The sequence below is a fragment of the Odocoileus virginianus genome, unplaced genomic scaffold, assembly GCF_023699985.2.
Source record: "Odocoileus virginianus isolate 20LAN1187 ecotype Illinois unplaced genomic scaffold, Ovbor_1.2 Unplaced_Contig_4, whole genome shotgun sequence".
In the NCBI taxonomy this organism is placed as follows: domain Eukaryota; kingdom Metazoa; phylum Chordata; class Mammalia; order Artiodactyla; family Cervidae; genus Odocoileus; species Odocoileus virginianus.
The window spans coordinates 1,758,099-1,775,911 of record NW_027224321.1 but is presented as its reverse complement, the minus strand read 5'-3'; the positions used below and the strand labels follow the sequence as shown (position 1 = coordinate 1,775,911).

Sequence of the window (17,813 nt, the reverse complement as noted above, 5' to 3'; positions counted from 1 at the left end):
GGGTGCACAGGCCACGGGCCAGGCTCGAATCCCGGCCCCTCGGCTTCCCACAGGGCCTGGTCTGGAAAGTTTGTACCACACAGATTTAATTAAAAATGAAGACAACATAGTTATGTCAACTGTGGCCATGTTGAGGGTTCAAAGAGATATTACGTGAATGCTTAACAAATACTAAGCAATCACTTAATCGTTCAGGCCTGCAGTGTCTAGAACATTCCGGCAGATGCTGCTCTAACTGGGCCCCATCCTCCACAATCCTCTTGCTTCATTTCTACTAGCTGATGTCATCCCTGGCAGGCTGAGGAGTCCAAACTACCTCTAAGGGTCTCCGTTCCTTTATAAAAATACAAATAAATCTGTACATCTGTGTGCAAACCCACATCAGCCTGTGCGATCCACAGCAAGGCTCCTATGAAAGTGTCCTGAGCACGACGAATCTGAAAATCCGGCTTTGCCAGAATCTAAAAATCCTCGCTGGCATCTCTTCATCTCAGCGTCCCAAGGGACTCAGTATTATCCGGAGCCCAATTCCCAGATGGGGATTCTGAGGCCGGGCATGTTCTGCCTCAAGGGGACTCTGACCCGCCAGGTGTGGTCTCCAGGACTTGGGTTCCCCATGTCTGTACGTAGAGGCAGCTACAAGAGACGGGAGCTGGCTGGGCTACCTATGTCGGGATGCCCCAGGAAACCAGACCACGACTGAGGGGTAAACTGGATTATTTTGAACATCGACAGCTGAAAGCCTTCCCAGGACAGGATAACTCTTGACTGTCAGCCTCCAGCAGCACACAGACCAAGAGCCTGGCCTGTGCAGAGGAGCAGGGCGCAGACCGAGGGAAGGGAGGCCCCACCCACACGGGGCGGCAGCCAGCACGCCCACCCGAGCCCACAGGGGACGCCATCCAGTGTTGAGTTCCAGCAGCCCAGAAAGGAAATGTCCCAGGAGGGATATTTTAAATGACAGGAAAAGAGTTCAATGATTTTCCCAACTCTCTAGTTGACACAGCATCAACAGAATGAAAATTACACATTAAAATTGCTGTATGTGGAGAGTTAAGTTTATATCAATAAGTAAAGGCACAAAGAACAAGCAACCGTGCCTGCATCTCTATAGGAGAGAAAACCTCTAGGAACAATCAAAACCAGATTCACAGACGCAGAGGACAGACGTGCCGAGGGGGAGACGGGAGGGGGTGCAGGTGAAGGTTGGGGGTGTGGGGTTAGCAGATACAGATTACTACCCACGGGACGGATAAACAACAGGGCCCTGCTATAGAGCGCAGGGAACTGGGCTCAGTATCCTGTGAGAAGCCAAGGTGGAAAAGAATACAGACAAATATATGTATATGTATATGTGTGTGTCGGGGTGTATTTATGGGGCTTCCCAGGGGGCGCGAGTGGTAAAGAACCTACCTGCCAATGTAGGAGACATAAGAGAACTTGGGTTCGATCCCTGGGTTGGGAAGATCCCCTGGAGGAGGGAATGGCAACCTACTCCAGTATTCTTGCCTGGAGAACTGCACAGACAAAGGAGGGATTCCATGGACAGGGGGCACACTATAGCATGTGCTCAGTCACTTCAGTCGTGTCCAGCTCTGTGCGACCCCATGGACTGTAGCCCAGCAGGCTCCTCTGGCTATGGAATTCTCCGAGCAAGAACTTTGGAACGGGTTGCCATTTCCGACCCAGGGATCGAACCTGAGTTTCTTATTCTCCTGCATTGGCAGATGGGTTCTTTACCACTAGCACCACCTGGGGAGCCCTATAAATACACAGTCCATAAATACATGTGAATGTGTGTGTATGTGTACATACAGACATATATATATACATATATATATATGTATAACTAAGTCACTTTGCTGCACAGCAGAAATTAAACACAGCATTGTAAATCAACTATACTTCAATTTAAAAAAAAAGCGAGCACAGCAAAGAGGAGGGAAGGAGATTGCTCTTAGGGGTTCTCCACGCCAGCCCACACATCAGTTCCCCAGTCTCTGGAGGCACCTTGTGAAACCCTGTGGACTTCTGCCTCTGTCTCACCCGTGATGCTGGGGCCCGCCCACACCTGCAGGCAGAAACTGCCGGGTCCCCACGTGAAGCCACAGGCTACCTGTCTCAAGCGGAAAGATTCTAGCCCTCCTGAAGGGCGGCCAGTGCCAACACGAGCTCCTGCAGGATTCGTGTCCAGCGACAACTGCGGGGCAGAGGTGTCATCCTGTCCACTGACTCCTCTTCCCCTGAAGCAGAAAACACTCGAAACCAACCGGCCTTCTTCAGCAAAGTGAAAGACGGCATTTCCAGAAGCCACGCTGCCAGGCTGAACACTTTCATTTCATTTCCCTGGGAACTATCACAGCCAAATAGGTCTTGTGAATTCCCCTTTTCCTTGAGACATAAAGTCATTTGGTACCCGGCTTCTGGGCTAATGAAAACCGATTCCAGGCTAGCGACATAGGCCAAAACAAATGCCTGCGTTCGAGTCCTGTTGTGTAATGAGGAAGTTTAATTAAGGCCCCACATTACAGCTGTAAATGTTCCTTTATATAATAAGGTCTAAATGAAACTGAACCTAATCAAAGTTACAATTCCTTCATTAGCAAATTACAAACAAGAGCGCACAGCTGACACACCAGCTATGATTATCACAACTAATTGCCTCGTTGTTACAAACCAGCCTGCAACCGTGTTCAGATGTCCGTCTGCGAGAGCAAATTAGGGCCACGTCGGGCTATTCCTGTGATCACAAGGGGCTCTTGTACGGGGATCTGATTTACCCCTGTTGCCTGGCGGCCAGCGGCCCAATCAAAGCCGCGTTACAAAGGCAGCCTTTGAAGCCAGCGCAGTCTCGAAACGCACTCCATATGCAGGCGGGCAGACTGCACTTCATTAGGTCTGTTGTCACATTTCCCCTCTTCTTATTCTAATGATCCTATTTTAATACACACAGGAACCTCTTCTAATTGATGTCAAGTGAGTGACTTCTACATTCATCAGCGGAGCACATCAAACAAACCTTGGCGTGCGAGCCAGCCTCACTGCGAGGAGAGACCCAGGGTGTGTCTCCGGCTACAGGGCCGGGCGGGGTGGGGGGAAGAAGCCGCGTTACCTGTTTAATTGGGATGGCTCGACCGCTCCCGATGCTGTCCGCTCGACTCTCCAGGCCTTTCTTCTCTTTGTCTGGGTCACTCCCTTTCCGAGACTGAAAAGCAAAAATAAAGTTAGCCTTTGGGGAAGGGCTGCAGTTCACAGATTGCGGAGGTGAAACCCACCTGCGCAGCTTCTGCGAAATACACACCTGAAGAAGCCCTGCATGAGCTGTGCATGTACCCCCGTGTACCAGCTGTGCGTGCCCCCACGTGTGCCAGCTGTGCGTGTGCCCACATGGGTGAGCTGTGCGTGCACCCCCGTGTGCCAGCTGTGCGTGTGCCCACATGGGTGAACTGTGCGTGTACCCCCATGTGCCAGCTGTGCGTGTGCCCACATGGGTGAACTGTGTGTGCACCCACGTGTGCCAGCTGTGCGTGTGCCCACATGGGTGAACTGTGCGTGTACCAGCTGTGCGTGCCCCCATGTGTGCCAGCTGTGCGTGTGCCCACATGGGTGAGCTGTGCGTGCACCCCCGTGTGCCAGCTGTGCGTGTGCCCACATGGGTGAACTGTGCGTGTAACCCCGTGTGCCAGCTGTGCGTGTGCCCACATGGGTGAACTGTGCGTGTGCCCACATGGGTGAGCTGTGCGTGTACCCACATGTGCCAGCTGTGCGTGTACCCACATGGGTGAGCTGTGCGTGTACCCCCGTGTGCCAGCTGTGCATATGCACACATGGGTGAGCTGTGCGTGTACCCCCGTGTACGAGCTGTGTGTGCCAGCTGTGTGTGTGCCCACATGGGTGAACTGTGTGTGCACCCACGTGTGCCAGCTGTGCGTGTGCCCACATGGGTGAGCTGTGCGTGTACCCCCGTGTACCAGCTGTGCGTGCCCCCATGTGTGCCAGCTGTGCGTGTGCCCACATGGGTGAGCTGTGCGTGTACCCCCGTGTACGAGCTGTGCGTGCCCCCACGTGTACCAGCTGTGCGTGCCCCCACATGTACCAGCTGTGCGTGTGCCCACATGGGTGAACTGTGCGTGTACCGCCGTGTACAAGCTGTGCGTGCCCCCACGTGTACCAGCTGTGCGTGTGCCCACATGGGTGAACTGTGCGTGTACCCCCGTGTACGAGCTGTGCGTGCCCCCACGTGTACCAGCTGTGTGTGCCCCCACATGTACCAGCTGTGCGTGTGCCCACATGGGTGAACTGTGCGTGCACCCATGTGTACGAGCTGTGCGTGTACCCACATGGGTGAGCTGTGTGTGTACCCCCGTGTGCCAGCTGTGCGTGTGCCCACATGGGTGAGCTGTGCATGTGCCCACATGGGTGAGCTGTGCGTGCACCCACGTGTACGAGCTGTGCGTGTGCCCACATGGGTGAACTGTGCGTGTACCCCCGTGTGCCAGCTGTGTGTGTGCCCACATGGGTGAGCTGTGCGTGCACCCACGTGTACGAGCTGTGCGTGTGCCCACATGGGTGAACTGTGCATGTACCCCCGTGTGCCAGCTGTGCGTGTGCCCACATGGGTGAGCTGTGCGTGCACCCACGTGTACGAGCTGTGCGTGTGCCCACATGGGTGAGCTGTGCGTATACCCATGTGTACGAGCTGTGCGTGTGCCCACATGGGTGAGCTGTGCGTGTACCCCCGTGTGCCAGCTGTGCGTGTACCCACATGGGTGAGCTGTGCGTGTACCCCCGTGTACGAGCTGTGCGTGCCCCCACGTGTACCAGCTGTGTGTGCCCCCACATGTACCAGCTGTGCGTGTGCCCACATGGGTGAACTGTGCGTGCACCCATGTGTACGAGCTGTGCGTGTGCCCACATGGGTGAGCTGTGCGTGTACCCCCGTGTGCCAGCTGTGCATGTGCCCACATGGGTGAGCTGTGCGTGCACCCACGTGTACGAGCTGTGCGTGTGCCCACATGGGTGAACTGTGCATGTACCCCCGTGTGCCAGCTGTGCGTGTGCCCACATGGGTGAGCTGTGCGTGCACCCACGTGTACGAGCTGTGCGTGTACCCACATGGGTGAGCTGTGCGTATACCCATGTGTACGAGCTGTGCGTGTGCCCACATGGGTGAACTGTGCATGTACCCCCGTGTGCCAGCTGTGCGTGTGCCCACATGGGTGAGCTGTGCGTGCACCCACGTGTACGAGCTGTGCGTGTGCCCACATGGGTGAGCTGTGCGTGCACCCATGTGTACGAGCTGTGCATGTGCCCACATGGGTGAGCTGTGCGTGTACCCCCGTGTGCCAGCTGTGCGTGTACCCACATGGGTGAGCTGTGCGTGCACCCATGTGTACGAGCTGTGCGTGTACCCACATGGGTGAGCTGTGCGTGTACCCCCGTGTGCCAGCTGTGCGTGTGCCCACATGGGTGAGCTGTGCGTGCACCCACGTGTACGAGCTGTGCGTGTACCCACATGGGTGAGCTGTGCGTGTACCCCCGTGTGCCAGCTGTGCGTGTGCCCACATGGGTGAGCTGTGCGTGCACCCACGTGTACGAGCTGTGCGTGTGCCCACATGGGTGAGCTGTGCATGTGCCCACATGGGTGAGCTGTGCGTGCACCCACGTGTACGAGCTGTGCGTGTGCCCACATGGGTGAACTGTGCGTGTACCCCCGTGTGCCAGCTGTGTGTGTGCCCACATGGGTGAGCTGTGCGTGCACCCACGTGTACGAGCTGTGCGTGTGCCCACATGGGTGAACTGTGCATGTACCCCCGTGTGCCAGCTGTGCGTGTGCCCACATGGGTGAGCTGTGCGTGCACCCACGTGTACGAGCTGTGCGTGTACCCACATGGGTGAGCTGTGCGTATACCCATGTGTATGAGCTGTGCGTGTGCCCACATGGGTGAGCTGTGCGTGTACCCCCGTTTGCCAGCTGTGCGTGTGCCCACATGGGTGAGCTGTGCGTGCACCCACATGTACGAGCTGTGCGTGTACCCACATGGGTGAGCTGTGCGTGTACCCCCGTGTACGAGCCGTGCGTGTACCCACGTGTATGAGCTATGCGTGTACCCATGTGTACCAATGGTGCGTGTACCCACATGGATAAGCTGTGTGCATACCCCTGTGCATGCACACATATCCCAGGAACAGACTGCTGGGCGTCCATCACCACCAAGCCATCACATTAAAGGGAATTTTCTAAACTTTCCTTCCCACTTTTCCACTGCAAAATCATCTTTTAATTCTTTTGTAAAGAAGTTCAAAATTCAATTACGAGAAACCAATGGACCATACAGGAAAGTAACGCCCAACAGGAAAACACATTCCGAAGCTGCAGTTAAATCCAGCCGAGGAGAAAAGGACTCCTCGCTGCTTGTTTGGGAAACCTGTGACATAAATGTATATATTTAATTAACATCTGAAGGATCTTAAAAATTCTATTAACGTCTCAGCTGTGCAATTCAACGGGATACTCCTAATTCATATTGAGCTGCCATTAATGTTCCTTTTTATTGCTTCTGGATAGTTAGAAAAGAGCAAATTCAAAGTTAAACTGGTGATAAGATACCAAAGAAAATAACCAAGGGGAAATAAAGTTGAAGATATCTTTGGGGGTAAAATATCAGTACTTTGGGGGAAAATGAGTGGCTTTGTTTGCCGAGTTCCTGACAGTTTTCTTGGCAATGACGTGCGTGCTCACCCAGGAGGAGGGCGGCTAGCAAGGAGGGTGTCAACGGGGGCCCCAGGGAAGCCACCCCAGGACACAGTGACTTGGGGACACTGAAGGAGCAACCACAGCTAAGTCTCCATCGCTTGGTGGCATGAGAAACTGTGAGCACAATGATTTTCTGACAGATTTATTTTATTATGAGAGAAAGATCTGAGACTCGTCCTCCTTAATAACTGTGCTGACAAGTGACAACTCCACTCCATTACTTTTCAATGGGAACATTACTCACGCAATATTGAAAATGGAGAAACATTTTCATGTGCTTTTCAAATCTGAGATGATATATGAAAGGAGCAGACTTTGCGGTGTCCAGTGCGGCAATGAGAAGCTAATGAAATCCAGTTTTAAAGGGTGTGAGATGGAGCTGCTGAGATATATATATATATATTTTAAATATTAAAGGCAGTGATGTCATGGGGTATAAGGAGAAAAGTTCCCACGACGTAAACCTGGATCAGGGACTGTGATGAGCCCACAGGCTCCACAGAAGACAGGCTGCTTTGATGATGCTCAGAAGCTGACATTATTTACTGAGCACCTACTAAGTGCCAGGCACTGTGCACCTATGTTTCTTTAGAATGCTAGAAGCTTGCAGTGATGTACCAGGAAACGGAACAAGCAACAAACAGAAAGTTGCGGGAGAACATAAAACATGATGTTTAACCTTTGGGCTCAGCAGGAAATAAATAAGAGGTTTATCAATTCCTTGTCATGAACTTTAGTTAAAGAGTTAGGGGCTCACTTTTCTCTTTAATTAATTAACTGTTTATTTAATAACTTGTGTTAGAGCTGTATAACAGCTCTTATAGAAGTTCTGTTTTCCCTATGTCTCAGTTCATGAGAAAGCTGGAATTTGAGGTTACTATTTGTAAATGAGATTTAAATCTCACAGCGATGACATATAAAATTGTTTCAAATCAACAGAGACCACTAATGGTACTTTTGGAATTTTAAGAATTCTGGATTTCTAAATCTGGAAATCCATCTTCATTATTCTCTATTAACCAGAATAATTAACAAAACAAACATTAAAAAAATTAACATCTTCCTCAAGGCAGCACATCTGTCTCCAGAACCATTCCGTTGTCAGAGAATTCCAGATTCCACAGGAAGGAGGATCAGGAATTAAACTCCACGTCTGGTTGCATATCCTGAGATGAATGAGGTGGAAACTGAGGGAAAACTTCCCCACCAAAATGCAACAGAAATTCCCAGTGACTCTCACACTTGGGTGGAGAGAACTGTAAAACTAAAACTTCATGGACAGAGTGGTGGTAATTTGTTAGGCAAAAGGATTTACTGTCTCTCCATCCTATAGTGACTTTCAGCACAGCAGTCTGTGATATATATCATAAACCGGAAATCCAACAGCTAAACTAAAACAAACCCGTTGGACATAAGACACCACAGCACGTATAGATTCCCAGTAAGGTCTCCTGATATTTCTGCCAGCCCTGAGACTGCATCACCCACAGCACAGCCTCACAACGCCACTCAAATGGCTCCTTGAAAGCATCAGATCCAAAGCTGCCCTGGGTACCGCTGCCGGGGGGTCAGGAGTGAGTGTGCAAGGCACCCACCTGACACACAGCCAGAACCCTAACAGGAGGGTATCACACCCATCAGAGAAAGTCACGGGGAGCCGGAGGAGTGACCGCAGAGCCTCTGCAAACAGTGAACGCAGCAGAAAGAAAGGCTAGGATAAACCTAATTACCATCTCCTTCGTCAGAGACACGTTCAGCTGCCCCTCAGGTGATAAAGGAAGCTGTGACGGGCACGCCACCAGCGGCCTGCTCCCGAGAACAAGGGGCATCACAGCCAAGCACCCTCACTATCACACAGAGACCCGCCTTCCCCTCTCCAACCGGTGAGGAAGTCCAAGACTGCAGGAACACACTGTCATGGGATCCACGCTCCCTTCCCTACAGAAGACAAAATACCATTCAAACAGCTCTATTTACACTACCAATTCTACTGCCTTATTTTTTTACAGAGTCTCTGTGAGCTGGGCAATGGCTTTTCACAATCTTTGGTTGCTGGGTACACTTGACTCTGTTCTGAGGTGTCGGCATTATATGGCAAGCTTTGAGAAATAACCACGTAAGTGACATCGGGATCATAAAGCTTGAAGGCAGGCAGAGCAAGGCACCAGACAATTTGTGGACACGTAGAGGAGTGAGTTTAAGATGTGGACACAGATAACAGACACTGCATCCAAAGGAATGCCAATCCCCTGATGGGGGGGGCGGTGGGGAGGGGGGATGGATATTCTGCACTCTTTATCTATGACGGGCTTATTTCTAGAAGTAGTAGCAGCAGCAGTGGCAGAAAAATGCTCGCAGTCTATGAGCTGCAGGGTGAGTATATGCATGTGTTTTTAAATTCCTATATGTTTGAAAATACATCCTAATAAAACATTTGAACCACATGTTAATAAATCATGGCTATAAAACTACTCATCCTAAGAGTATATATTACAGGACCGGGAATTCGATGGATATAGCCTTTAAATATTTCTTTTTTCAAAATAATTTTTTTTCAAAGAAATAAGCAAGATATGATATCAATTCAGCTTTTTTATTAGTGACTGATGGTTCCTACTGCCTACAGAACACAAAACTTGCTACTATGAGAGAGATCTGCAAGTTTGTAGTCTTTTGTAAAAGGTGTGTGTTTGATTTATTTTTTGCTCAGACTTTTGCTTATTTTTGCATGTGTGTATATACAAACAGAAACATCTGGGCCTGAAGAACGTTAGCCCAGGGCGGCACACTGCAGTCACTTTATAAAATTTATAAGTACGGTGTTTGCAGACTGGTCTGTGTACTACTTAATTAACACTGGCCTCTTTAGGAGGATCTTCATAAATGAGGAAGCCAAAGCTCCTTCATCTGGGCATTACCGTCCCAGCCTGAGTGGGTTTTTATTCACTAAGATTGGTTGATGTAGGGCACTTCCATCCTCCTAGTACACATTTTTCAATAAATATGCTTTTCACTAATTGAAGTCAGTGATTACTAACAATTGCCAGGGATGAGGAGGTTATGACATTTTACATATTTAAGAATAGGAGCAAACCGGTAACAAGGAGAATCTAGTTTCTTAATTGGCCATGATTTCAAGATCAATTTGCCTCTTGTCATTCCCTGGGTGACACTGACATCTAGTGGAGTTATCACTTCTGAGATCTTCAGCATGCAACACCCACCCGTCACCATCACCATCAGCGCCGTCGCTTTGTTCAGTGTCAAAACTGGCAGTGATGAAGATAGAGGTTTCCAGTCTTTTCTTTCAATGCCATGATGCAAAACCGCTGTGAAGGTAGCTTCTTCATGACCCCGGTTCAGGGTCATGTTCCCAATAGTAACAACAGTGCAATGGATTCAGCTTCTGAAAGGATTTACTCTCAGACCACTTTCCAACACGTAGAGATCAAGCCTCGATCCTGCCCTGGTTCACAGGCAGGCCCTCGCATCCACCACCAGCTGCATTAATTATGACATGATCCATGGGAATTTCCAGTCACCACAAGGACGGGGCTGCCCTGGTTCTGGCACTCCCCCACCCGGCCTGGACAGCTGGCCGCGGTCTGGGTGCCTGGACTCGGTGTATACACGTGTGCACGGCTCTAACTGTGCGGAGGCGGGGGTCCCATCGCTCTGCTCTCCTCTGGGCAGGCAGAACCCTCATCCCAGTCGACCTCCTCTTGAACCTGGGCTGACTGTGAAAACACCCACGCCTGATGGAAAACAAATCCGGCCGTGCAGACAGCAGCGGGGAAGGGCAGGCTTATCACCCGAGTTGCTGTTCATCTGCTTCTTCCTGCCTTAAACATGTCTCCTTTGGCAGGTACCCAGGACACTACTCTCCAGCACCTTCAGACCCCAGAGGTGCCCATATAGGTGTGGGATGGCACGTGCCTGAGCAGCCCCATTTCAGAGAGACTTCCCAGCTTCTCTCCTCTTGCCTTGAAGACGGACCAAAGCCAATGACCAAGAAAGGTGACCCTGAGAAGCTGTCACGAGCCTGGGTGTCCCTTCCTCCCGCCATGCCCTAGAAGAAGCGGCAAACACACAGAAGATGCTCTGGTCCACGTTCCAGGGCCCCCCCTCCCCGCTACGCTGAGTGTCCCGCTCACGGCCCACCCGCCCTCTCTGCGGGCTCCTCCTCAGGTCCATGGAGCCCTGGGTTGATCCACAGCCTGTTCTCCGAGGTGACTCTGCCTCACCTGGAAGCCCCCACCTGGGTGTGCACACGTGTGCCAGGCGGATGGATAAGCCACCAGTGCTGTTTAGGTGACTACTGCTAGTCTCAGTGTGCTGAAGAAATTCCACAGTACAGCATCTTGTAGTGGACGTCTTTAAGGATATCAGGTATGTACCTGTATTTTGCACACACCTAAGCACCTCCCTCCCGATTAACTGCTACTTCTGCTAATGCACTAATATAAGTTACTCTGTAACAGCGGGATGGTGAGATAAAAATGAAAGGACTCTTCGTCCCTACAGGGAATCTTTCCAGCAACCTCACTGCAACTACTGCTGTTTCCAGTTCAGAGAGGTTGAGTTCCTTGCCCAAGGTCACAGCCCCAGGCAGCAGAGGTCAGAGGCTGAGCCTGTCTGATCCTCTGGCCCTCCAACAGCAGCGCCTGCCAGAGCTCACACGGCACGGGGCAAGGACCCGAGGAAGGGAATAGTTGTGAGCAGGGAGTGTGCGCTGTTGCCAACAGACCTTGGCAATAAAGACCATCTGATTGGACAACTGCCGTGGACATGGTGGGAGAGGGCCAGAGAATCTGCTGTACCTGGCACCCTCCTTCACTGTGGAGAACGCCATCTCCAGGGACTTCTGTAGCAGTCCAGTAATTACGATTCTCTACTTTCAATACAGGGGGAGTGGGTTCGATCCCTGGCCGGGGAACTAAGATCCCATGTGCTGTGCCAAACAAACAAACAAAAAAAACCCTGCCATCTCCAAATCAGGGCAGTGGATCAGATAACAGACTCGTGGCCACCCCTGTAGAAGCCTCCTTTAGCTCGAGCCAGGAAATACTGAACTTCTTTGCACCGAAGTCAGTAATAATCAATCAAGAAAAAGTGTCAGTCACTCACTCAGTCATGTCCGACTCTTCAAGACCCCACGGATGGTAGCCCGCCAGGCTCCTCTGTCCATGGGAATCTTCCCAAACCAGGGACCAACCAAGAGGAGAAATCATACGGCTGGAAACAGGGCACCCTGATGCTGGACGCTAGAGTTGAGCAACTTTCTAAGAGAAGTCAAATTTCCCTTTCTAAGACAAGGCACTGGGACGCTGGAGACATCCTCGTTGTGAGGCTGGCCTGTGCGCTGTGGGATGTGGAACGCCTCCATGGCTGGTACCCACACTAGAGCCCCGCAGGACCATGCCCAGCCCCACCCCCCAGCTGAGGCAACGCAGACCTTCTCCAGAAACTGCCGAATTTCTGGCACATCAAAAGCACCTGGATGAGAACCCCTGGTTTGAAAGCCTGTACTTATAATGCACAGACCCAGTCCTAGGACGGAAAGTGTTCTCAAGTCAAATGACTCCAGCCACATGGCAGTAGCTCTGCCTGGGGTGCTGTGTCTGGAGTTCTGGGCTCAACTGCAAAACCTTCTCCACCATTGATTGGCAATGTCTGCTGTGTGCAAGGGAAAGGACAGGGTGGCCGCGCTTTTGTGTCCTCTTGTTGTTAAGGGGACATCCCAACTGCTCAGGGAGCTTTTAAAAAACTACACACGCCTGGGTCCCCTGCACAGATTCTGAGCTCAAAAACCTGAGCCCCGAGAGCTGATGTACACCAGTGCTCTGCAATCGGTTCTGAAGAAAAGTCCAAGTGGACAGGTTCATGTCCGTGAGCTTCTACAGACTCCGAGGAAGTCCTCAGCACTCCAGCCTAAGGAGCAGGGCGTTTGTCTATCTATAGGGTTTACACATCTCATCTCGAAGGTTGGATGCGCACGTGTGGGGAATCCTGGCAGAGTCTGTCACCTGCATGTATCTAACAGGACAAGTCGTTAGCTGGAGACCAAGGGAGTAGCAGGACCAGGAACACCTTTATCCAAACCTCTGGCTCTTCATTTCTGACCCATCAGGACTCCCTGCAACTGAGCAAGTCCCAGCTTGCTCAGCACCTGCATCTCGGCATCCTGCAACATTCTCAGAGTCCACGAACTCACTGCCCTTCCTGTTCATTGGGATCGGACACTACACCCGTCCCTGACCACCCAGCGGCCAGAGGACCACTCAGTGACCGTCTCGGGACCCACACTCTGAGCCCTGGGGGACACTCACAGTGAAGAGGTTGGACCGGCGCTTGGACTGCTTGCGGACAGGCGTGGGCGTGTTGGCCGCAGGCGGCACGTCGATGCGGAGCTCCTTCTGGCTGGTGCTCGGCGTGGACGGCACGGAGGAGGAATAGTCGCTCAGGCTCCCGCCCCCGTTACTCGTCTGCAACGGTCAGAGGCCAAGGCTGTGTTAGGGACACGCTCTGGGAGCCTCACTCACCGCCTGCATGGACCGTAACCCACGGGCAGACAAATCGCACACAGCGGGTGCAGCCGACGGGTGGGCCGGCCTCTCCCACTGGCTGGTGGAATCAGCATGAAGGACGCTTGGTTTCCTTCTAGAAGAGAGCGATCTGCTCAGCGTCATTTCAGTTAAGAAAAGGGACTAAAGGCAGGAAAGTCTCTTTTCGTTTAATTTTTCCTGAGAGTGAAAATGTAATTATTTTCTATTTCCTCTGAAAGAGGAAGGGACTGGCTGAACTAAGTGGCTTCCGTGGTCCCTTCACTGCACTAGATTAGAGGCAGAAAGAGCACAATTGTGCCCCAGAGGACCAGAATCCACATTTTGAAAATGACCTCTTAGCAGGATAAATTGGGGGACTGTGATTGACATATACACACCACTACATATAAAAAAGATGACTAATAAGGACCTGCAGAGCACAAGGAATTCTACTCAATGCTCTGTCAGGGCCGATATGGAAAAAGAATCGGAGAGAGAAGGGACATGTGTATTAATACATGTATAAATGACACTCTGCTACACAGCAGAAACTAACGCAACACTGTAAATCAATTATATTAAAAAAAATAAGTTTTAAAAAAAGAAAATGGCCTCTTGGACACATGGATGCATCTGGAAGACATTTCAAGATTCAGGGAGAGTTACAGATGCCAGTGGTGGGGACGCTAACAGCCTCGACAGTACCTTCACGGTACCTTTGCAGGGCCCCACTGTAAACGCATTTCCCTTCTCCTCAAGCAACCAAACACAGGATGCCTAACCTTCTCACTAAATCTGTTTAAAAAGTGTCAACATAACACCTGTCTGAGAAATGTGAACCGAAGAGAGGAGAGCAGGCAAAAATAAGCCAACAGTTCCCCTCTGGGATTTTGGTTAGGTTCTTCAAAGTGACTTTTATTATTTGCTTCCAAATAAACAGTAAAATGTTGCAATAGAAAGACACTAGTGGGACTTCTCTGGAGGTCCAGAGGTTAAGACTTCACCTTCCAGTGCAGGGGTGCAGGTTCGATCCTTCTTTAAGAAGCTAAATTCCAACATGTCACACACATGGCCAAAAAGACCCCACAAAATGTAAAACAGGGGAAGCACTATTGTAACAGTCAATAAAGACTTTAAAAAAAAGTTCCTAGTTTCCACAGAGCATAAGGGAAAAGGGGACTCTAACCCAGAACTGCTACCATATTGAAGCATATTGGGGGATGAGCCAATGAGATTTAACCACAGCTGCTCAGCCTACAAGCAGATGAGAACGAGGACCAACTCGGGGTCATTTAAATCAACAGCAGAGACAGCATGGAGACAGGAGCATTAAAGACTGATTCCCATAAAAACACTGGGCCACAGCAGCTTCCGAAGATGTTACATCAGTTATGGACACGCTGTTATTTGCATGTTGAAAGAGAAATCCTTTGGAGCTGGCTGAGCACCCTCTTTGGCAGGCATGTCCTCCTGGGCTTGCGCCTGCCTTCCCGCCCAGCCTCTCGGGGGACCGACGTACCTGGCTGATGTGCACGGCGGACACCTGGGCGGAGCAGACCGACGAGTGGCTGGGTGAGTTAGGGAGGGACTTGCAGGGACCTATGGACAGCTGCTGCTTCTTCCTCGTGGCGACAATCTTCTGGGCAACTGCGGGCAAGGAGACAGAGGAGGTCTCTGTGAGGCTGTTCTCCAAACCCAGGGCACGTGGCGGGGGCCCAGGACCATCTCAGTCATCCACCGTCCCCTTGCTCCACGGTAACAGAATTTCTGACTTTCAGTGGGGCACAGGACATTCCCTGGGCTTCCCCTGGTCCATCCCCCTGCCCCCCCCAGCTAAACGTGGCCACTCGAGCACGTTCTGGCCAATAGGATGTCGGCAGGAGGGTCATGTGGCAGCATCCCAGAAGCACCCTCAAGAGAGATGCCTTGGCCCATTTCTCCCTCATGGCGTTTTCCTTCTGGCTGCCTAAAAGGCACATATGTTGGCTGTAGCCCTGGCAGTGACCTTGGGGGGTGGAAGCCACACTTGGTGGGACATGAGCCCCTTCTAGGAACTGAGTCTCTGGTTTGACAACCCTGTGCGGACTGTCTCAGAAGCTTCATGGGTAAACCACAAAAAATACAGGTCTATCTTGTTTAAATCATTCTAATGATTTTTTTCCCCCAATTACTTGCAGCAAAAATCATCCTAAATAAGACAAGGGAATTTAAACCAAATCCTTTTGGAAATAAAAAAATCTATTTTATTCATCTATTCTTTTTTTCCACATAGCCTAAAGAATTACTCTCAACTCTACAAGCAACTGCATAGAATTATATTCAAGGACATGTAATTATCTCAAAAGACTTTTTTAAAATTTAAATATACGGCTATACACATTGAGAGTTTATCTTAATCAATACAAATCTAAATTCCACCAGTCATAACTTCTCCTGGCAAATAGGCTGGCTGATAAAGCATACTGGATTTAATTGGAAAGGAAGTCAAGGATTAGAAAACTCTTCCTACACCAATAGGTGTCACTCCAGGAGAATAACCACAGCTTTTATTTGAATAGATGTGTGTCTTTGGGGACAAGCTGTAATTAAGTTCAATAATATTCAATCCTTGTCTTTGCCCAGGGAGTGGCTATTTTTAAAGACATCCATGCAAAGGAACACACACTGTCCCCAGCAGTGGGTTATGACACAGAAGGAGCACGCACAGTGGCCGCGGATCATTTCTTGTCCAAATGAATACAGAGTTAATAAGGAGCTGATTTGTCCACAGCTTATGGCTTTCATGTAAATGAATGATAGTATAAATATGATTAAGTGAAAATGCAATATATAAAAAATGGCTCACAGAGATGAAACAGCAGCCTCATTAGTTACATCCCACCTCCAATAGGCCTCTTATCATCCTGAAAGGATGATATCAATTAATTTATCTTTCCATAGTGTATTGATCATAACCTTCATCAGCTAATCATGTTTAAATTACAGAGGAATATCGCAACACTCTGTCATTTCAAAGCCATTGGCGTATTGATCTGGGGTCTTTGAAGATGCACATTAGAATATTTCAAAAATCATTATGTGAACTCGAAACTAAAACCCAGGAACAGATTCCAACACCTGCAAAACATGTGTTGTATAGGTGAGCTGAAATTCCAAGACCAAAAGTTAAATAACTTACAATCACGATCGTCAGGGTGACAGCCAATTTACTTCCATTAAAAAACAAAAATAAAGAACTTTTTTGATGATCAACTCTAATGCATTTTTATTCTCCTCCTGACCTCAGAGCTACTATTCAGATGGATGACCATATAGGATTTCATCTTAAATCTCACAGAAAAAGCATAAACATCAGAATTAAACAGGACAAAACTATTTGGACAACTCTATAGACATTCTTGACTTCCCTGGTGGCTCAGATGGTAAAGCATCTGCCTACAGTGCGGGAGACCCGGGTTCGATCCCTGGGTTGGGAAGATCCCCTGGAGAAAGAAATGGCAACCCACTCCAGTATTCTTGCCTGGAAAATCCCATGGACAGAGGAGCCTGGTAGGCTACAGTCCATGGGGTGGCAAAGAGTCGGACACGACTGAGCGACTTCACTTTTCTTTTTTTCTATAGACAATCTTGGTAAGTGTTTTATACTCTAAGGGGGAGTTGAGAAACTTTCCAAAACAAGTCAAATACATTATTAAAATCCTCATTTTATGACACTCCAAATGGAAAAGAACTTTCTCTCCTCCCCACAGGGAGGCTAGAAAGAGTAAGTCCATGGGCAGAGAGAACCTTTACCCATTAAGACTCCTACAAGGGGACCGAAAGGGCCGCGAAAAGCATCAACGACACATGAAGTACTAAGGTTCTTCTGTCCATGGAATTACTGCTTTGCCACATTTATAACAAAATATGAAGTCACAGCCTCTAATAACTCATAGCATTCTTTTAAGCCTAACTAGAACTTTTAAGCCTATTTGTTTTATTTCACCATTATTTTTATGTCTACCCACAAATGGAAGTGAGGAAATGAGTTCCAAATATTTTGTGCTAAAATACATAGACTGCTTCAGAAATACAGGGTAACCCATAAAAGTGGGGGACTCTTCACAGGGGGACAATGGAAGTATCTGACTCAAGAAGGAAGGGAAGACACAGTGACTGGTTTGTAAGGCTGAGCCACCTTCTTTTCCACAGTGAAAAGCCTCCTGCCCACGGTGGGCACAGAGCTAGGCCGGGCCACACGCGTGGATGAGACCCCCCCGACCCCAGTGACAGCTCAAGGGAAATGGGGTCCCAGAGCAGGGAGGCTCAGTTCTCCTGCAACGACAGTCGTCAGCTGCTCCTGGTATCTGTTCTCCTGTAACTATAGTTTTCAACTGCACTTGACATCCAGAACATTTAAGGTCAGTCGGCTTAAAACATGAATCTTACTTACCCCCCAGATTACACTGGCTGGGCGATCTTTATGATCAGAGATTTTGTCTTCATTTAATCACTCCACAGGTGAATGTTAC

The 17,813-nt window shown here is 49.8% G+C and overlaps 1 protein-coding gene across 9 annotated transcripts in view; it reads right to left on the bottom strand.

The window, feature by feature from the left end:
• Window positions 1-17,813, bottom strand: part of AGAP1 (ArfGAP with GTPase domain, ankyrin repeat and PH domain 1) — a 568,266-nt gene that overhangs the window by 273,669 nt on the left and 276,784 nt on the right. For all 9 annotated transcript variants that reach the window (XM_070463558.1, XM_070463559.1, XM_020905503.2 and 6 more), the window contains 3 exons: window positions 14,822-14,949; window positions 13,087-13,242; window positions 3,113-3,205 (listed from right to left, as the gene is read on the bottom strand). In XM_070463558.1, coding sequence (XP_070319659.1) covers window positions 3,113-3,205; window positions 13,087-13,242; window positions 14,822-14,949 — 377 coding nt within the window. The remainder of the gene's footprint in view (window positions 1-3,112; window positions 3,206-13,086; window positions 13,243-14,821; window positions 14,950-17,813) is intronic.